This window comes from Dipodomys ordii, unplaced genomic scaffold (assembly GCF_000151885.1).
Source record: "Dipodomys ordii isolate 6190 unplaced genomic scaffold, Dord_2.0 Scaffold117, whole genome shotgun sequence".
Lineage (NCBI taxonomy): Eukaryota > Metazoa > Chordata > Mammalia > Rodentia > Heteromyidae > Dipodomys > Dipodomys ordii.
Window position 1 is genome coordinate 4,204,728 of NW_012267333.1, and position 22,203 is coordinate 4,226,930.

General features: G+C 37.4%; 3 protein-coding genes across 3 annotated transcripts in view; 2 read left to right on the forward strand and 1 right to left on the reverse strand.

Annotated features, from left to right (window-relative positions):
- The first annotated feature begins 305 nt into the window (after positions 1 to 305).
- Positions 306 to 1,259, forward strand: LOC105995332 (olfactory receptor 1013). The gene has a single exon (XM_013029036.1). It carries the CDS (start codon positions 306 to 308, stop codon positions 1,257 to 1,259), a length of 954 nt encoding a protein of 317 aa, XP_012884490.1.
- Positions 1,260 to 10,704: 9,445 nt separating this feature from the next.
- On the forward strand, positions 10,705 to 11,665 carry LOC105995451 (olfactory receptor 9G4). Its single transcript, XM_013029164.1, has one exon. The coding sequence runs from the start codon at positions 10,727 to 10,729 to the stop codon at positions 11,663 to 11,665; it is 939 nt and encodes a 312-aa protein (XP_012884618.1). The 5' UTR covers positions 10,705 to 10,726.
- A 2,004-nt stretch (positions 11,666 to 13,669) lies between these two features.
- Positions 13,670 to 22,203, reverse strand: part of LOC105995452 (olfactory receptor 1013-like) — a 12,848-nt gene continuing 4,314 nt past the window's right edge. The window contains exon 2 of the mRNA XM_013029165.1: positions 13,670 to 14,447. Coding sequence (XP_012884619.1) covers positions 13,670 to 14,447 — 778 coding nt within the window. The remainder of the gene's footprint in view (positions 14,448 to 22,203) is intronic.

A 22,203-nucleotide genomic window follows, 5' to 3' on the forward strand; every position in this document is an offset into this window, starting at 1 on the left:
ACAGTTTTTAGAAGTGGTTTTTGAGTCCTAAGTACAAATTTCTTCTGCTACTAAAAATAAAGAATGAAAACGAGGAGAAACGGGAATGAGAATCTTAAGTGGTACCTGCTCCATGATGTACACAGTAAATGCTCTGCTCTGGCATCATAGAACTGCTTTATCTTCTTCTCCAAAGGCATGGTACCCAGTCCATCAGAAATCCATCAACTGTATAGATAGAGTAACAGAGTTTTCCAATGGTCTAGAACAACAGTTATAATGCAAGCATTATTCTTTTCACAGGAAAGAACATAGAAACCATTATCATGGACAAGACAAATTTCACTCAAGTGAAAGAGTTCATCCTTTTGGGGTTCACTGCCCAGGTGGGGTTCCAGTTGGTGCTCTTTTTCATCTTCCTCACTATCTACATCATCAGTCTCTTAGGAAACCTCTTCCTGATATCTCTGATCTGTTCTGACTCCCGGCTCCACACACCCATGTATTTCTTTATTGGAAACCTGTCCTTCCTAGACCTCTGGTATTCATCTGTCTACTCCCCCAAAATCCTGATGACTTGCATCTCTGAAGACAAAAGCATCTCCTTTGCTGGCTGCCTGGCTCAATTCTTCTTCTCCGCAGGACTGGCCTACAGTGAGTGTTACCTCTTGGCGGCCATGGCCTACGACCGCTATGTGGCCATCGCCAATCCTTTACTCTATTCCCAGGCTATGTCCTCCAAGTTATGTGTCGGTCTTGTAGCAACTTCCTACTTCGGTGGATTTGTAAATTCAACCCTCATCACCAGCGAGACATTTACCCTGAGCTTCTGTGGCGACAACATCATTGACGATTTCTTCTGTGATCTGCCCCCACTTGTGAAGCTGGCCTGCAACGTAAAGGCGAGCTACCAGGCTGTGCTGTATTTCATCCTCGCCTCCAACGTCGTCACGCCTACCGTACTCATCCTGGCCTCCTACCTGTTCATCATCGCTGCCATTCTGAGGATCCCATCCACGCAGGGCCGCCTCAAAGCCTTCTCCACCTGTGGCTCTCACCTGACGGCTGTCACCTTGTACTTCGGTTCCATTCTCTTCATCTACTCTCGGCCCAGCACTAGTTATACCCTGGAACGGGACAAAGTGGTGTCAGTGTTCTACACCGTGGTGATCCCCATGTTGAACCCGCTGATCTATAGCTTGAGGAATCAAGATGTGAAGGAGGCCTTGAGGAAAATGTTAGAGAGAGCCAAGTTTTCTCAGATGGGACGAGTTGGGTAAAACGTTTTGAAAGCAGGGTGTTGTCACTAGTCTGTACTCTCAGAAATAAATAAAACGAACAGAAGCCGTTTTCACAAGATGGAAGTAGCAGTTGGCATTTTTTTTGACGTTACCACTAATGTATTTGGATATTTTTTAAAGAAATGAAACTGGAGCATTTGCAAAAAATGGTTATTTATGCTAGCTTGGAATACAGTTTATAAAAGAGGAGAGAAAGCAGATCAATTAAAAATGTCCCTTGACACTTTATAAGTTGTCTTCATATTATTCTAAATGGAAATGGAAATGATCATTGTCAGGATTTGATGAACTAAAGTTACTTCAAATCATTCAGCTCATAGATGTAGCAACAATGGGACTTCTTTCACTAGAAAATGAGGAAAAGGATATATAAATTTGTACATTTCTCCTAAAAAATCAATTTTATTTACTTATTTATTGGTTCTTACTTCCTGTCTTGCCATTATTTAAGATGAGATTTCTTTATCAATAGATTAAGTGTAGGATAAATATCATGTGGAAGCATTGTGTATTTCTAATAAAAGACTATTTTCCCTAATAATTAGAAAGTGAAGGGTGACAGTGTAGCAATTGTGTCACATAAAAATGGGAGATGTATCTAGCCAAGAACACAAAAACAGATCTGAAAGGAAGAAGATTAAAAAAAAGTAACAGAAATGATTCAGAGTGAAAAATGCCTAATGATAGAAAACAAATCTATTGAACAATGTAGTCCCTGATCTTAACAAAGGATCAATGTATGTTTGTATTTCTTTGATTTTATGTACAAATTAATGAAATTAGCAAATATTTAATTGTGCTATATCACATTTCTTAAGTATAATAGTCATTTTACATGTAAAAACCAAGGATGTTCGAAAATAAAAAGACCTAACTGTTGGCAAGCAAGGTCGTGGGGCCTGAATTCTGGGCCTGGGCGCTGTCTCTCAGCCTTTCAGCTCAAGGCTAGTGCTCTACAACTTGAGCCACAGTGCCACTAATGGTTTTTTTTTCTGCTTATGTGGTGCTGAGGAATTGAACCCAGGACCTCATGCATTCAAGGCAAGCACTCTACCACTGAGCCACCTTCCCAGCCCACAAGTATGTAAGTTTGAGAAGATATTTATGTCGTAACACCACACCCTTCATGGCTTAAGATATAGATGTTTATTTTCTTACAGTGCTTCAAGGTGTCAGTCCAATTTCAGGGGAATAGCAGAGCATATTTTTTTGGGGAGGTCTCTTGCTCCCTGACTTTCAGATGGCTGACTTACTGCTTTGTTCTTGAGTAGTCACTCCTCTGTGTAGCTAAACTACTGGTATCTCTTTCTATGCTCACATTTCCTTTCTGCAAAATAATCCATCATATCAAGAGCTGGGTATAGAGACTCAAACCTGTAATCCAATCCAAAGCCTGTAATCTGTGAGGCAGATTTAGAAAGACTGAGGTTTCAGCACAGCCCAAGATGCCTCCCTGTCAAATTATCCAATGAGTCCTTTTCTCAAAGCATAAGCTGGATGCTGTGGCCCATGTCTTCTAATTCCAGCTACACAGAATTCATAATTAGGAGGATTGTGAATCAAGGCTGATTTGGATAAAATACATGAGACTTTATTATTACAAAAAAGTATTCAAATGTTTTTTCTTTCTTGTGATTGCTTCTAACATATTTATAAGATGATTTCTTTGTTGCTTTGTATGTCCCTCCCCCATAGTATAACCCTTGCTTTCACTGTATTTGATGTTGGTATAATTTGTGGAGGGGAAGGTAAAAAAACAAATTGTTTATTAGGGATACAGGTGGACCCATTGCAACAATGAGATGTACAAGTTGTTATGCCAAATAACAAACTTTACAACTTTGGCGGGGGGGGGGGGGGGGGAGATGAGAAGGGATGGGAAGGGGAAACAAAGGAGGAGGCAACAATGCTTGATAAGAAATGTACTCATTACCTTGCCCATGTAATTGTAATCCCTCTGTATTGTATTTTTCCAATAAAAAAATCTAAAGGAAAAGGGCTGGAGACACGGCTAAAATATTAGAAGACTTGCATTGTAAACACAAGGCCCTGAGTTCAAACTCTAGCAATGCCAAATAAGAAAAAGTAAGGGAGATGAGGAGGAAGAAAAGGAGGAGGGAGACACAGAGGAAGAAGATGGGATATTTTCACCCCATTCTGAGGTTCTGGGAGTGAAGGTTTGGCTTATGTATTGTGGGGAGACATGTTTCAAATTATAGCACCAGGAATAGATGACAGTTTCTAAGGAAGGATATAAATAAGCAAGAGTGGTCTGGACAGAGAGAAGAGCATATGGCAAGAAAAAATTTGTGGAATGTACAATATATTGGAGAAATCCTCCAATAAGGGATCAACTCTCCAATAAGAGATCAACTTCAAATAAAATACTACTTATATTTATGATTAACATACCTGAATTGTAAGTAAACTGTAATTATGTCTTTGGAGACCAAATTACATATTTCTGGTTGCTGTGTAAAAGAAATCTCTGAGGGTTTTTGAGGAAATACTTAGGTTGAGTGTAACAAAGGCACATCAGACCAGCCTAGAAGTGGAAAGAGTGTCACTTCCAAGAATTGGCCTTCCTGACGAAGGGTAAGCACCGGAGACCATTTGTATTAGTCATCCTTAGCACTTTGGACTTCCTATAACTTAAGCTTTAGCAAGAAGGGAAATAATCAAACACAGGGAATGGCTCATCTGTAAGTCTGATATTTATGTTGGCATATCATATATTCAATAATGAAAGAGTCAAAATAGGGCAATTTTGTTTCCATGGGTTGTGCTATACTGTCTTATTCAGCCTACTGGCATATGTGATTTTCATTTCTTGGAAATCATCTTTTTTCTTGTGCCAGTCCTAGGACTTGAACTCAAGCTTTGGGCACTGTCCCTAACTTCTGCTCAAGGCTGGCACTCTACCACTTGAGACATTGCTCTACTTCTGAATTGTTTGGTAGTTAATCGGAGATAAGAGTCTGATAGGCTGGCTTCACAATCCCCAGATATCAGTCTCCTGAATAGCCAGGATTATAGATGTCAGCTACCAGTTTCCAACTCTTGGAACTAATTTCTATGTGTCAGAGAGACTCATTTCTCTCCAGAATTTTTTCTTGCTCCAAATGAGCAAGGGAGGGACAGAGAATAGGTCACTGTGGGGGAAAGTGATGGTGATTTGCCATTTTATGTGATTTGCTTTAACATGAGTTTTTTTCTCACATTTCCTACGCCTTTTCCTACAGCTTCATGTATGACTAGTAATTTGTTTCAAAATCATGATGGATTTGCAGCTTAGAGAAATTAGTATTCTTTTATTTATTTTTTCATGTTATTATGGTATGGTATACTGTATCACACAAGTCCAGTTTGGGATAGACTTTTACCCTTAGTTTAAAAAACTTATTTGGAAGTGCTTTAAGAAAATCAGGTTGAAGGTGCAAAGGCAAGTAATAAGTTTGATAATTATGTACTGATTGTCACTAAGTTACCAGAGCTGTTCTTGAAGCTAGAATTCAACAGTAAATAAAATAAGCAGATAAAAATATTTCCCTTAGCTGGGTGCCAGTGACTCACACTGGTTATCCTAGCTACTCAGGAGGCTGAGACCTGAAGATCACAGTTCAAAGTCAGCCCTGGGCAGGAAAGTCTGTGATATTCATCTTCACAGAAAACTGGAAATGACACTGTGGCTTGAAGTGGTAGAGCACTTTCCTTCATATGAAGAGCTCAGGGACAGCACCCAGGCCCAGAATTCAAGACCCATAACTTACAAAAAATAAAAAAAATATAAAAAATTCCCTTGTGATATTGCATTCAATATTGGAGAAGCAGAAAATAATTTAAAATAAAAAGTTAGAACATAACAAGCTATAGAATATGAGAGGAGAGTTAACAAACCACAATCTCAGTAGAGTAATAAAGTCTGGGATTATTCATAAGAATTCTAACAATAAGTGATTTGGATGAGCTATAATCAGGAATTTATTTGTCAGAGGTACTTGAGGGAGATCAATAATCCATGTAAACATCTGGAGAGTGGTGTTTCAGGGAGAGGGAATAAACAGTTACATTAAAAGAGTTTAATGCTGAGATTGCACTTAGCATGTTTGAGAAAGTGGTAAGTCAGCAAGCCTGGTGCAAAATGGAGAGGCAGGCACGGTGAATGTTAGAAGATTAATCTTCTAACAGATGATAGAAAAATTTCTCAGATGATAGAAAAATTCCAGCCAGTGTGGCTTTGCTTGGTTTTAAATATGAGGCAGACATTGTATTATTCATTTACATATTGGATACTGCTGTTTTCTATATTGAGAATCTATTATAAGAGATAAGGGTGAGACCAGTTAGATGGATATTCAAAAACTGGGTAAAAGATAAAGGTAATTTTTACCACTATTATAAGGTATGAAGTGCTTAGCTTCAGGGAAAGTTCTAAAGGAAGAGAAACAAGGATCTACTGAAAGACTACAAAGTAGACAGGAGAGAGAAAAAATATCCTGTCATTCCAAGATTTTTAAAAAGGCCTGGGTTTCATCAAGTAACATGAAGAAAATACAAGTTAATCCTAACATTTGGAAGTAAAGCTTATGAGTTAAACTTTAAGCATGGTATATTTACATGCATAAATCTATCACTCATCTGTTACAAAAGTGCCCGCATACAGGAAAGAGAAAAATGAGAAGTATAAAGAGCATCTCTGGGCAAAGCAAATTACTTCTCAGGAAGTATGTGTGTGTGTGTGTGTGTGTGTGTGTGTGTGTGGGTGGGTGTGTGTAGGGGGAAAGGGAGGAGGGAACTAACAGATTCCACTAATAAAATCAAGCAAGAATTTGGATCCATGCCACATAGCTCTTTGGTTCAGGATTTAATTTTCATTTGAGTTTCTCTTTTTATCACAAGATCTCTGTTACAAAAACAAAATGAGATAAATCTGTGGTGAAATTCTGTATAAACTCAAAATGAGGACTTTGATATTATGTCTTTTAATATTTTATCAAGTTTACTTGTCTACTTCCCAAAGTTTCATAGTTGTCTATATTCTAAACAAAGAGATAGAAAAAGATACCATCAATTCATATTATTTTTTCATATTATTTTAAGATTCAATAAATTCTGCTTTATTTTTATTATCTTTAAGTACTTGTACAGAGAGATTGCCCCCCCCCCTTTTTTTGTTTGGGTCCGGTTGTGGGGCCTGAACTCTGGGCCTGGGCGCTGTCCCTCAGCTCTTCAGCTCAAGGCTAGCACTCTACTACTTGAGCCACAGTGCCACTTCCAGCTTTTTTTCTTTTTGCTTATGTGGTGCTCAGGCATGCAAGGCAAGCGCTCTACCACTGAGCCACCTTCCCAGCCCTGAGGTTGCCCTTTTTAAAATACAATTTTATTGTTATTCTTAAGGTGTTGTATGCAAGGGTTACCATTTCATAAGTCAGGCAATGAGTACATATTTCTTGATCAACTTCACAACTTTCAACATTCTCACTCCATATTTTGAAAGGATTTTGTCTCTAGAGTTCAACAGCATTTTAAAGAGAAATGATCATGTGGACAGAAATTTCTATTCAGAGATAAGATTAGAACTGACTTTAATTTCCTCTTCCAGAATAGGATCCTTCTTTATGTAAGACCTACTGATTTCCCTAGAGCTTTTATTGCCTCCCTTTCCTGTTCAGAAGAGTAGAGGATTAATATTGACAGGTGTCACAGGAAGAAGGATTTCAGAGTAAGCAACTTGTCCTGCAGTCCATTTTCAGATCTGCAGCCAGAGAGAACTTCATATGAGCAGACATGGTAATGTTAACAGTTTCTGATGCTGAGGTCTCAATTTCTATTGCTAGAAAAAATAAAAGGAAAGTTTTACCATCTACCAAATACTTTTCAAATCTGGTGACTCTTTTTTCCATCTTCATTTAACATCTCCCAGTCTCTTTACTTTGTCAAAGACTTCAGTAACTTGGTGGGTCACTTGGTATTTATTATGATGGAATTCTTTTCCTATTTCTACTTACACCCCAGTAAGAGGTTTTTTCACTCTCATTTCTCATTTTGCAATTTTTATCTATCTCATTCTCTGGGAAATCTTTGAGCAATAGACTAGAAAATCTAAACATTATTTGCTTTAGTATGGCCTTGTTTGTGATCATTTAGGTAAATGCCCAGAAGTGGGATTGCTGGGTCATATTGGAGCACTATGTGTAGTCTTTTTCTTTTTTTTTTTATTGGTTGTGGGGGCTGAACTCTGGGCCTGGGTGTTGTCCCTCAGCTCTTCAGCTCAAGGCTAGTACCCTACCACTCGAGCCACATCACCACTTTGGGCTTTTTTCTGCTTATGTGGTACTGAGGAATCAAACCCAGGGCCTCATGCATGCAATGCAAGCACTATACCACTGAGCCAACTTCCCAGCCCTCTATGTGTAGTTTTTTGAGGAACCTTCATACTGCTTTCCAGAGTGAACAAGTTTACACTCCCACCAACAGTGCAGTAGGTTCCCTTTTGGCAATATCCCCTTCAGCATCTGTTGTTATTAGAGTTCTTGATTATAGCCATCCTAATTGGAGTGAGGTGGAATCTCAATATTGTTTTGTTTTGCATTATTTTTACGGCCACAGCTACCAGCACAACTATGTTTTTTTTTCCAGCACAACTATGTTTATCACAGCATTATTCACCATAGCTAAGATATGGGACCAACCCAGATGCCCCTCAGTAGATGAATGGATCAAGAAAATGTGATATATATATATATATATATATATATGTACACACACATATATATATATATATATACTTATATACACACATTGGAATTCTATGCTTCCATTAGAAAGAATGACATTGCCCCATTTTTTTTCAGGTACGAGTCACAGAGAAAAGAGCAGAGAGAGGGGTAAGAACAGTAGCACTCATGTGGTATCCAGGTGGCACTCCATGTGGCTGGAAAAGAGAGGACAGAGAGAGGAAAGAGCTAGAGCAGAGAGAGAGCAGAGAGAGCTAGAAAAGAGGAGCAAGAGCAAGAGCAAGAGCAAGAGCAAGAGAGCCATTGCCCCATTTTTTAAATTAAATTTTTATTTTTATTTTTTGTGAACATACTGTACAGAGCGGTTACAATTACATGGGCAAGATAATGAATACATTTCTTATCAAGCATTGCAGCCCCCCTCCTTTGTTTACCCTTCACATCCTGACATTGCCCCATTTGTTAGGAAATGGAAGGACTTGGAAAAAATCATATTAAGTGAAGTAAGCCAGACCCAAAGAAATATAGGTCCCATGATTTCCCTTATTATCTTGGATAATCTTATCAGATGAGCAGAAACACTCAAAAGCTATGTACATATGACCATATAAAATGATGCTAAATGAAATGAACCCAAAGATAGACACAAGAGGTTTTTCTTTGTTTTGCTGTTTTCAATGTGTCATGTGATTTTTTTCTTTTGAATCTTTTGAATTTTGTTTCTTTTGAATGTTCTTCTCCCTGTGGTATATCCTCTGTTGTCACTGTGTTTGATTTTGGTATCCTGCATCTTGTATATACATTTATATAATTTATATAATTTATATAATTTGGGGAGAGGAAGTGAAATAACAAAATGCTAAAACAAGGACACAGGGGGACCCATTGCAACAATGATACTCACAAGACACTATGTTGGAAATGATCTTTACAACTTTGGCGTGGGGTTGGGGGGGTGGGAGAGATAGTAGGAGAAAAACAAAGGTGGGGTAACAGTGTTTGACAAGGAATGTACTCATGACCTTACTCATGTAACTGTAACCCCTCTATACAGCATCCTTACAATAAAATAAAGTAAAAAATATGAAATTTAAAGGAGCCAAGATGGTTTACCATTGCCATGATCTTGGGTTTACCCATGCCATGTCATGACTTTTCTTGAACTAAGCAACCGCTGTATGAAATGACACTTGAAAATCATGTCAACTGAGAGGTTTTCAGATTGTAAGAAAGGTGTAGCATTGCTTTCAGTAGGGGGTGGTCACAAAAAGAAGAAGATTTCCACCTGAAAGAGAAATAAGTAACAACTATTGAGATCTCATACTTTTTCCCTCCTATTTTACACTTTCATTCCCTTCCTTATACTTCTTCCATTCATCTTTTCTTTCTTTCCTTTTCCCCCCTTTTAAATATTTTTAATTGGTAATTATGCATGAGATGTTGTGTGATGTTTTGGAACATATAGACTTTTATAATATTAAAATCAGGGTAAACATGACTATCTTCTCAATCATTATTTTTTCCTTATAGGAAAATATTTAGAATCTTTTTGCTCACATTTTGAAATCATTGTCATCTATAGATATCCTACTGTGCTGTAGCCATCATAATGTAGTATCAAGGAACATACTGTTTATTTTTTCCTTTGTTTTGTATAATTTTTGTTAGTGCTTGGGCTTGAACTTGGGGCCTGAGTGGTGTGCCTGAGATTCTTTGTGTTCAAGGTTAGTGCTCTACCACTTGAGCTGCAGCACCACTTCTAGCTTTTTCTGAGTCATTTATTGGAGATAAGAGTCTTGCAGACTTCACTGTCTGGATTGGTTTTGAACTGAAATCCAAAGTAGATAGGATTATAGGCATGAGCCACAAGTGTTCAGCTAAGAACATACTCTTATTAACCAGACATGGGGTTAAATTGTAGCTGTGCTTTTGATCAGTTCTGAGAATGTTTTTACTTATATTATTTGTGGTTAAGAATTATGAACAATATCAAGACCATGATGCAACCGTATTATAAAGTTGTAATGGCAACAAAGTAGGTTAAATCTATAGCCTAAAGTAGAACATGGCACAATTCGTAATACATATTTATTACTACTTGTGATAATAGCAGAAAAGTAGTATAGAATACAGGCAAATAATGCTTCTTACACAAGGACTTTTTAGTAACTTATAGTAGCATATTGACATTCTTTTTGAATGGCCAATGTATATAAAAGAACAATAGGTAGGTCAGAGTTCTCACATATATGTTTGTGCACATATATATTCAGATAGATCTGAAGCTCGATATCTAGTTATCATCTTGAGATTCATTTTTCTTTTCTTTTTGTCAGTCGTGGGGCTTGAACTCTGGGCCTGGGCCTGGGCGCTGTCCCTCAGCTCTTCAGCTCAAGACAAGTGCTCTATCGCTTGAGCCACAGTGCCACTTCCTCATTTTTCTTGTCTATTTTAGGAGCACTTACCTTACAGTAATGCTAAGTGAATCTAATTGCAAGGTCATTTTAACTCCAATTCCTATGGCCTTTCAATGACACTGAAGATCTATAATTGTGTATACTAAGAAATAAAATTCCACATATTTCTTAGACATTGTTGGTTTAATTGAAATATACTTATTACATTGTTTCAATTGTAAAATCACTAAGTGGTTTTTTTCTTTTCTTTTTTTTATTCTCGTATGATAATCAGGGCTTTTCCTCTGTGGACATGGAGGTGAGGAATCGCACCATCCTGACTGAGTTCATCTTGCTGGGCTTCTCCACAGATCCACACTGGCAGCTGATTCTATTTGGAATATTTTTAATTATCTACTTGTTAACTTTGTCAGGGAATATGACTTTGGTTGTCCTAATTCGGTTTGATTCCAGGCTTCATACGCCTATGTACTTTTTCATCGGAAGCCTTTCTTTTTTAGATTTCTGGTATACATCTGTTTACACCCCCAAAATTCTAGCCAGTTGTGTTTCAGAAGATAAGCGCATCTCCTTGGCTGGTTGTGGGGCTCAGCTGTTCTTTTCCTGTGTTGTAGCCTACACGGAGTGCTATCTTCTGGCAGCCATGTCCTATGACCGCTATGTAGCCATTTGCAGTCCATTGCTTTATTCAGCCACCATGTCTATTTCTCTCTGCACTGGGCTGGTTGCAGGCTCCTACACAGGAGGGTTTTTGAATGCCATCGCCCATACTGCCAACACCTTCCGGCTGAGTTTCTGTGGGAAAAATGTCATTGACCATTTTTTCTGTGATGCGCCACCCTTGGTAAAAATGTCCTGTACAGACACACGGGTCTATGAAAAAGTCCTCCTGGGTGTGGTGGGCTTCACAGTGCTCTCTAGCATTCTCGCCATCTTCATTTCCTATTTCAACATCCTGCTGGCTATCCTGAGGATCCGCTCAGCCTCGGGAAGGCGCAAGGCTTTCTCCACCTGTGCCTCCCACCTCATCTCCGTCACGCTCTTCTATGGATCTCTGCTCTTCATGTATTCGAGGCCTAGTTCCACCTATTCCCTGGAGAAAGACAAAATGGCTGCCCTGTTCTACACTGTGATCAACCCACTGCTCAACCCTCTCATCTACAGCCTGAGAAACAAGGATGTGAAGGAGGCCTTCAGGAAAGCTACACAGACCATACGGCCACAATCGTGAAGGTTATTGGTTCTGGTGAATGGAGTTATCTCTATCCAAGAACTGAGGGATGAATGGGCTTGCAAACATTTGTGTATTTCATTTAATTCCAACAGGTGATTTTGTAAACAATAAGATATTGATTAAGGGTCTTTTAATTACTCATATTTTGTTGTGATACGATCCATTTTAAGGCTGCTGCACAGGAGATCAATATGTTATGTTGCCTCTTTAATTTTTTTCCCATAAAATCCTTCATGGTTTTAGACAGAAGTCATGGAGCATAAAGGATAGCGCTTGATCTGAAGTTGGATGAGTAATTGTCACTGGCTGAGGAGATTTGGAATATTTTTGAAAAACTTGGACTTTATTTTTACAAGGTTTTATTCAACTTTCTCTTCAGTGAGGTGTTTTCTCTAATAAACTTATTTGAAACTCCTACTTGAGCATGGTAATCCTATGGCTTCTATGTCAAAATAATATTAAATGATGTGTTCTGTAGTAGTTTAGATTATAAAACAAAATTGCAACATAACCTGTTAAAGCATTAGGTGTTTTTATGGTTGTCTCTCACCCTGAAGAGTATGTTCTCTTCTAGGGAGAGTGTATACTCCAGAGAGAACTCTCCTGAATGGTCCAGATCAATGTTACCTGGAGAAGGGTAGATAATATCTAGCAATATGCAACATAGAAATATAAAATAACCAAGTCTACTCATATGTCCCTGTGGTTTTCCATTTGCCCTCATCAAGAATGATAAAATAAAATACCTAAGTCCTTATGTCCGAGCCAGTTGTGAATTTTTCTTATAATCTCGATCCCAACACAGAACCTTCATCAAGCATAATCAAAATTATTTAGATTGTTTCCTGGAACAATGAATGACAAGATGTGTTGCCAAACATAATGAATCTAGCCCAGTTCCTGGAGTTACAAAACCTCAGCCATCCTATGAATACAATAACCCACTCCCCCAGTGGTAGGTTAGAGCATCTCAGCTCTGTAGATCATTTCTTATCTTGCTATTCATTGACTACAAGCCAGGTATGTGTCATTTCCCTGGATAAATTCTATGCACTGATTAACCTGCGAATTAGCTATTGTTCCTTACAACCCTATCAGGTCCTTGCTTTGGACAGTTTAGGGTTTGTTGGGGAGAACTTTGACAATGATTTTTGGGAATCTTTCAGTCTATGTTCACAAGAGATAAGTCATTCCTAAGCCCAATGCTAGTATGGTTCCAACCGAAGAATTGAACTACAGAAAAACATAAACCAAAACAACTTGGAAATTATTGTCAGTACATAGTAGGTTTTGTTGCTATTTTATTCAATACCATTTACAAGAGTCTAAGTGAAGGAATATTACAAAGTTTACAAATGAGAAGTTGCTACCTCAGAGGACAGAATTTTATTTCCAAAGGTTATTTTGATTGATGAAAGGACTAAAATGTCATTACAATTAGAAACAAATATCATACAAAAAATTCTGGTCTTTGAGCAATTTGATTTGGCAGAGGTTCACTCATATTTCTTCTTACCTGCTGCTGTTTTTCTGTACTTCATTTCCCTCTCTCTTCTCATAGAAGGGATCTTGACATTCTACAATCTTCTATAACTGAGGAGTCCCAGGGAGCCAACAAAATTAAGGATATATTCCCCAAATGCCAATAATCACAGATTCACTCCATCAGAGTAATCTCGTAGAGAATATAACTCCTTTTACATTGTGTGAGAGAAGAAAAGAATATAGAATCCTTAGAGATTCCAGAAACATACCATGTTTTTCTATTTCTGCATTAAACCCTAGTAGTGCTTTTGAAAAATGGTATTGGTCTTGCAGTTAATTTTAGAGAATAGAGTCTAATCTCTAAACCAAGCCAAAACAACTATGTTTTAAAACAAAAATGTTTTAAGCTAAATTTTCCATTCATGGAGTTTTATTTTTTGAAATCCAGTCCCTAAACTTCCCTTGAGTAGCATTTTATCACTTAGCACTGATCTTCAGAAAGTCCAGCGAATGGATCTAGACTTCGGTCTGTGCGAGCTTGAAGAGTTTCCTCAGGGCTGCTTTCACATCTTTATTCCTCAGACTGTAGATCATGGGGTTCAACATGGGGAACAACACAGTATAAAAGGTAGAAACCATTTTGTCCCTTGAGAGAGAGTAGCTGGAACTTGGCCTAGAGTAGATGTAGAGAATGGAGCCATAGTACAAGGTGACCGAGATGATGTGGGAGGAGCAGGTGGAGAAGGCCTTGAGGCGGCCCTGGGCAGAGCGGATCTTCAAGATGGCAGCGATGATGAAGGAGTAGGAGGCCAGGATGAGCAGTGTAGGAGTGATGACATTGGAAGCCAAGAGAAAGTAGAGAACATATTGGTAGCTGTCATTCACATTACATGCCAACTTGACCAGAGGTGGGACATCACAGAAAAAGTCATCAATCACATTGCCTGCACAAAAATCCAATGTGAATGTGTTGCTGGTTAATATTATTGCATTGACAAATCCCCCTGTGTAGGAATATAGCACTAAACAGATGCACAATCTCCTTGACATGACCTGGGCATAGAGCAAGGGTTTGGAAATGGCTACATAGCGGTCATAAGCCATAGAAGCCAATAGATAACACTCACTGTAAGCTAGGCTTGCAGAAAAGAAGAACTGAGATAGACAGCCAGCAAAGGAGATGCTCTTGTCTTCAGAAATGCAAGTCAGGAGAATCTTTGGTGTGTAGACAGAAGAATAAAAGAGATCCAGAAAAGAGAGATTTCCAATGAAGAAATACATGGGTGTGTGGAGCCTGGAGTCATTGCAGATGAGCACGGGTGGTGTTTCCCAGCAAGGTTGCACAGTACACTCCGAGGAAGAGGACAAACAAGACCAGCTGCATCACAGGGTCTGTTGTGAAGCCCAACAGGATGAACTCTGTCACTGTGTGGTTGCCTCTCTCCATGGCTTGTAGACTTTGGATCTGCAGATGGAGAAGAGTTTCATTGCTTTCATCAACAGAAAGTGAGGGTACCCAGATGCCCCTCAGTAGATGAATGGATCAAGAAAATGTGGTATATATACACAATGGAATTCTATGCCTCCATCAGAAAGAATGACATTGCCCCATTTGTTAGGAAATGGAAAAACTTGGAAAAAATTATATTAAGTGAAGTAAGCCAGGCCCAAAGAAACATAGGTCCCATGATTTCCCTTATTTGCAATATCTAGTATATGTATGAGTCAAGCAGAAAAGGTCAGATAATGTGATGTTAGGAAAATGAATCCTTAGATATGTATTTTAATGTTTTTTTCTTTCATTTATTTGTTTCTAACGCATTTATAAGATTATCTCTTTGTTGCTTTGTATGTCCCTCCCCCACAATATAACCCCTGCTTTCACTATATTTGATGTCAGTATAACTTGTGGAGGAGATGGGGAAAAACAAGTCGTTTAAGGATACAGGTGGACCTGTTGCAACAATGAGAAGTACAAGTTGTCATGTCGAAAAATGAGCTTTACAATGTTGGTGCGGGGCGGGGGGGGGGGAAGGAGGGGAGGATTGGGCGAGGGGCAGGGAGGCTGGGAAGGGATGTGAAGGGTAAACAAAGCAGGAGGCTGCAAAATGTACGCATTATCCTGACCATGTAATTGTAACCCCTCTGTACAGTATGTTCACAAAATAAAATAAAATAAAATAAAATGAAAAAAAAGAGAAGTATCCTTAAAAAATAAAAAGAAAGTGAGGGTATTCTGCATGCTCAGTCTTTGAGATTTCAGAATATTAATCAGGAACCTTACCTGCTTTGGGCAATTGTAGAAGTTTTCTGAGTTTAATACACTGATTGTCCTCAGATTAGGCCTTCTGGTGGTGTCTTCCAAATGTTGAATAGATCTATCATATTTCTTGGATTCAAGATAAGGATTCAAATGTTTTTTTCTTTCTTGGGATTGTTTCTAACATATTTATAAGATGATTTCTTTGTTGCTTTGTATGTCCCTCCCCCCATGTATAACCCCTCTTTTCACTGTATTTGATGTTGGTATAATTTGTGGAGGGGAAGGAAAAAAACAATTGTTTAAATAGGGATACAGGTGGACCCACTGCAACAATGAGATGTACAAGACGTTATGTAAAAAAATGAACTTTACAACTTTGGTGGGGGGGGAGGGTGGAAAGGTGGGAATGTGGGGGGAGGGGGAGCACACGGGTAGGGAGATGGGAAGGGATGGGAAGGGCAAACAAAGAGGAGGCAACAATGCTTGATAAGAAATGTACTCATTACCTTGCCCATGTCATTGTAACCCTTCTGTATGGTATTTTCTCAATAAAAAGTCAACAAACAAACAAAAAACCAACAATGCATAAAAAATACACTGATTATAATGAAAGTCTAAATGAACTTAGAGTGGCTAATTTTTAATAGGATTTTTTGTGTTGCCTCAGGTGAACTTTTATTTTTGGTATTTGAACTGTTTGTATTTACCCCTGAGCTATATAAATCCTCAGAATTTTCTGTTTCAGTTATTTGGCCAGAGTCTTGTGTTCTTTTCTCAGGACCATTTTTGGACTGATATTCTCTACCTATGTCTCCTGCTTATAAAACAAAAATACCCATGAATAGGTAAATATTGATGATACTGATGATGATACTGAATGATACTAATGAAAAAGTAGATGAAGGGATAGTAATGTGTCAGAAGTTAAGTAAATTTACACACAGAAAAAAAAGATCTATTATCTATTTCTCAGAACAGGACAAGTCATACAGATTCTGTAAACTCAGAAGGTCTCTATGTTTTAAGGAATAATAGCACTCTGCATAAAACTTTGATGCATCTCATATTTCCAGAAAAGAACTGTTTGTAAAATCAGGGTGACATTTAAGACCAACAAATTAACCTATCTTTTCTGTAACATTTATGACCATATAAGATGGAACTAAGCAAAATTAACTCGAAGACATGGACACAAGAGGTAGTTGCTGTTTTTAATGTTCTATGTGATTTTTTGTTTCTTTTGTATGTTCTTCACCCTATGGTATATCTCCTGTCGTCACTGTATTTGATTCTGGTACCCTGGTATTGTATAGACATTTATTTGAATTAGGGAAGGGAAGGGGAACAACAGAATGGTGAAACGAAGGACAAGTGGGAACCAATGCAACAGTGATATACACTAGACAATATGTTGGAAATGATCTGTACAACTTGGGGGGTGGGGATAAGGGGGAGGAAAGTAGGGGAAAAGTGAAGGAGGGGGTAACAAGTTTGACATTAAATGTATTTATTATCTTACATATGTAACTGTAACCCCTCTGTATATCACCTTGATAATAAAAAAAGAAAAAAAAACAAAATTGTGATGTCCTTGTGGGGTCCTAAAAGCCAGGGACTAATGAAATTTATTTGTTTCTGTAACAAAACACAGGCCTAAACCCTAATGACAGTTATCCTAAATAACTATTATGATTGACAGTAGCAGGTCTCAATTCAATCACATTTAATTGAAAAAAATCATATTTTAGAGACAAAACCAGGGGCTCATGTATATATTCCTAGCTACTCAGGAGTATGAGATACAGAGGACTATAGGTCAAGGCAGATAAGGCAGAAGAATTCAAGAGCATCCATTTCCAAAATAAGTAGCAAAACCGAGGAGGGAGGTTTTGTTCAAGCGGTAGAGTGACAGCCCACCAAGGAGGCTACCCAAGTTAAAGTCCTTGAGCTCAATCTCTAGTACCACCTAAAATAACTTTATTTTGACCAAATCCTTAAGTCCTGTCTTTACAGTTCTATGATATATATATATATATATATATATGTAAACAATTGCAAATTTCCATGAGACAAATGCAAAACTGTCAAAGAAAAATGCTACCTAGTAAAATATTTCTATTAGAATCACAATGCATATTTAGTTGCAAAAGAATGCAAATTGCAATATATAAAATGATACATTAATGAAATATGTCTATATAAAGAAATACATAATGCTTATAGCATTATCAGTGTGTGCATTAGTGATTCAGATAACAGACATGGTATGGACAGTTATGCTAAGGTTCTAGTACCAAGGTGGATGATATCTGATAGACTTCTAAAAAGGAATAATGACAATTCTTCCTCAATTTTAAATTCTCACTTGAAACTTAGAAAAAACTTTGCAAATGCACATTTTCTTTATAGAATGGACTGGATTTCACACTGCTATTAATACAGAGATCTTTCTCAGGGCATAAATGTCCTTTGAGACTCTAGGTAGAATTTCAATGGGTGGGGCATATTTTTCCCCTTTTATAAGACTATCCCATGCATACAAGATATTTTTGTTCTTGCTTATTACATATTGAGAGCTAAGAGGGCCCCAGATATTTACAATAATCAAAACTTCAGCCACAGTTCTAATATTTTGCTTATAGAAGCAGATATAGCTCTTTTTCTCATCACAGAAGTAATGATTGCCATGAGAGCATTATGTTACTCTTCATCTACAAGTACCTTAGGAGCAAAACATTGAATGTACAAATTTGTTACATGATTTGATAGAACTCTATGTTTTCGACCTTAAGAAGCAAGACCTAGTTTTTATTTTTAGAAGCAGAAATATCTCTTTTTCTCATGTGTGAAAATGTGCCTGGTTTGAAAGTCATGTAAATTCATGCAAAAACAGAGTATTATCATGATGCTGAGTGTAAAATCTTGTTCTACTACTTGAAATGTCTATGTTTAAAACTGTGGTTTTGTTTTTAGACACAGATACCTCTTTTGCAATATTGAAAACTACATGAGTTGAAAGCATTATGTGCTGCTCCTCGAAAAGCAGCAAAATACTAGAGCAAAATACTGAGTGTCAACACTTGTCTGTTACTTGAAACCAGCTGAATTTAAAATCTTTAAAAAAAACAACCGTACTCCACCACTTTACATTTTTCTTTGTGAAACGTTGTAGATTCTGCCAGATTTTTGTCAAAAAAATATAAAATAGTTTGGGAGTATCATCAAGTAGTTCAGTTGCCTATAATTGTGTAGGCCTCCACTTCTTTTAAAAAAATGTAATTAAGTTTTTTATTGTGAAAATACTGTACAAAGGGGGTACAGTTACATGAGCAAGGTAATGAGTACATTTCTTATCTAGCATTGTTGCCTCCTCTGTTTTTCCCCTACCATCCCCTCCCTCCCACCTCCTCAGCTACAACCCTCCTGTCCCCCAGGGATAGAAGTGAATGGAGGTTCGTTTTTAAGACGCTATGTTGAAAGACGAGCCTCCATTTGCTTCTATCCCTGTGATCTAACAGAGAAAAGCTCATTATCATGTTGACTCAGTGAGACAAGGCATTTTAGACTATTTTCTCATAACACTGTCTCTAAAGCCCAGAACAATACAGACCCTAAAACAGACACTGGAACCACTGAACGATTGATTAAATGTATGAATGCATGTATGTATGAATGAATGAATGGAGAGTCTTGATTTGGAGGCAAGTGAAATCAGTAGGATTGATGTTCTGGGTGGCATAAATTAGCTAATTATATGTAAAACCATCTCAAAATTGTCTCTGATGTCCTCTTGCATGTCCTGACATTTGTGTTCCTTGAAGACTTGTGTAAGGAAAAAAGAAAGAAACCAACCACCATCATGGTTACTTTGGCCAAATATTTGATTATACAAATGGAGTTTGTTTGAAGAGAAAGTAATTTCCATGTCTGCAACAAACTGTCACTATATGTTCATGATAATTAGGTATTGGGCATTAGATGTCATCACTGACCAAACCAGAGAAAACTGAAAAGGCATTTGACTTCTAGGTAATTTAAAATAATACAAGTTCTCAACTACTAACCCACAATGAAAATCCTTGATTCCTTTAAGATAGGGATAATTTCTCTCTTGGAAGGTGGTTGCTAAGTTGTTAACCAAAGAAAATCAAAATACCTGGAATGTCATGAACACTAGAATAACAATTGCTTTTTAAATTCCTTGTACATAAAATATTCAGCCTAGTGTTTCTAATTTAGCAGGTTGTAAAATGGCACCAAGAACATTGCTTTCATAAAAGCAGAACCAATGGTTAAAATCTATGTTGTAGATCACATTGAGAAATGCTGTCATAGAGGCTATTATTTAATAATTACTCCTACTATTAATGGTCATTTCTAGGACCCTTACCTGCATTACAATGGTAAGAAGATTCAATGAGTTAAAATAAAGATGTGATTCATGCCAGGTGCCAGTGGTGGTTCATACCTGAAATCCTAATTGTTCAGGAGGCTGAAATCTGAAGAGCATGGTTTAAAGTCAGCCTCTGCAGCAAAGTCCATGAGATGGTTATCTCCAGTTAATCACCCAAAAGGTCAGAAGTGGAACTGGGGCTCAGGTGGTAGAGTAATAGGCCTAGGGAGAGAGGGACCGCAGGGTCAATGCCCAGGCCCTGAGGTCCTCATCTTATACAAAACACTATCTGCTTTTAGATCTTGTGGAAGAATATCATACTGAAGAAACTTTAAATTTTTTGACATCTTGTGTCCCCAAGAATGACTGCTACTTTATTGTCTTCCTTTCATTTTTCCTGTGCTATGAACAAAGGCTTTGTTTATTCCTGGTTCCTGGTAGTTGTTTGTGAAGTTAGTGTTTCCTAGTATTTCTCTATATTATGAATTACTCATCATTTACCTCTAGTGAACAGAAATTCTACTTCTGTATGTGAAACCTAGAAATCAAAAGGAAAATAATGGAGATTTTTTCTCCAGAGGTCTTGTGATTGTTAGGACTTACCATGTAAAGGGTTATTGGGATGATTGTGAGGAACAAATAAAATTGTCTAGCAATAGAAATGTAAGCAACTCACCTAAACATTTTCTGGAAGAGCATCATCTCATTGATGATGCCCATTGATGAATCTTTTAAGGCAATATCTGTATTCCCAAGCTTGTTGATTTCTGAAATCCCCTCAGGACTGCATAGCTTGTGGGAACTAACAGGACAATTAAACAACTATGTGTTAACAAGTTGGGCATTATTAAAGAAGATAACAAAGATTTTAGGTAATTATGTATTTTTGGTGAAAAAAAATCATAATTTTTTATTCTTGCTGATTTTTAATTGTGTAGAAGATAAATATATATACATATAAACTCCACACATTTACTTACATATATGTAATTAACATATAATCATGCATATAATATGTACTTCTCATATATTACATATATGCACACATTACTATACATTATATAATGTATAATATTAATAATATAACATGGTACACATATGTAATATAGGTTTATATATTACATAAAATTACAAACACAGAATATATTGTATCCTACAGGTCTATCTGCATAGAAAAGTATGTATATTCTTTCATACAAATACTTCTGTTACATTTTGGCTATCAGTTGTACCTTTACATCTGTCTTGTGAACATCTGATCTCTTTGTTGCAGCATGCTAACTATATTAAATATATCACTTGGCCTATTTACTCTTGATCTAATTAGCTTTTCTAGTGACTGTGAATATCACAGAAGAGAATGTAAGTTATTCTTGACTCTTTATCTGAATTCATAGCACATACCATCAAAAGATTCATTCCTTTTTTATTGTGAAAATACCATACAGAGGGGTTACAATTACATGGGCAAGGTAACGAGTACATTTCTTATCAAGCATTATTGCCTCCTCCTTTGTGTCACTCCATTTATGTCAAAGAAGACAGCACAAAATAACCATGGCTATTCTTCACTTACACTCTTGATACATGAATTTAAATCTGATCTACTAATGATCAGCAAAAAACCATTTTTTGATCATCCTAGAAATGTGGATAGAGTAAGATGAATAGCCAACATAAAATGAATCATGTTGATGTAGCTGTGACAGTGTAAGAAGAAAAAAAGAATTTACAACTGTACAAATGCTCAGGTATTCAATATAGTTAAAAAGTAGATGATATGGGAAAATGAAAGAAAGTAATGTTAAACAACAGAACTTGCCTTATGCCAATGCTAAGTGAATCCTCTCATGGCAGGGTCATTTTAACTCCAATTCCTATGGCCTTTTGAAGGCACTGACTAAAAGATCTATAATTGTGTACACTAAGAAATAAAATCACACCTACTTCTTAGACATTGTTGGTTTAATTGAAATATACTTATGTTCCTTCAATTGTAAAATCACTAAGTGTTTTATTTAATTTAAATTCTCCTAAATATAATCAGGCTTTTCCCTCTGTGGACATGGAGGTGAGGAATCAACCATCCTGACTGAGTTCATCTTGCTGGGCTTCTCCACAGACCCACACTGGCAGCTGATTCTATTTGGAATATTTTTAATGATATACTTGTTAACCTTGTCAGGGAATAGGACTTGTTATCCTAGCCTAGTTTGATTCCCAGCTGCATACTTCTATGTACTTTTTCATTGGAAGCCTACACGGAGTGCTATCTTCTGGCAGCCATGTCCTATGACCACTATGTAGCCATTTGCAGTCCATTGCTTTATTCAGCCACCATGTCTATTTCTCTCTGCACTGGGCTGGTTGCAGGCTCCTACACAGGAGGGTTTT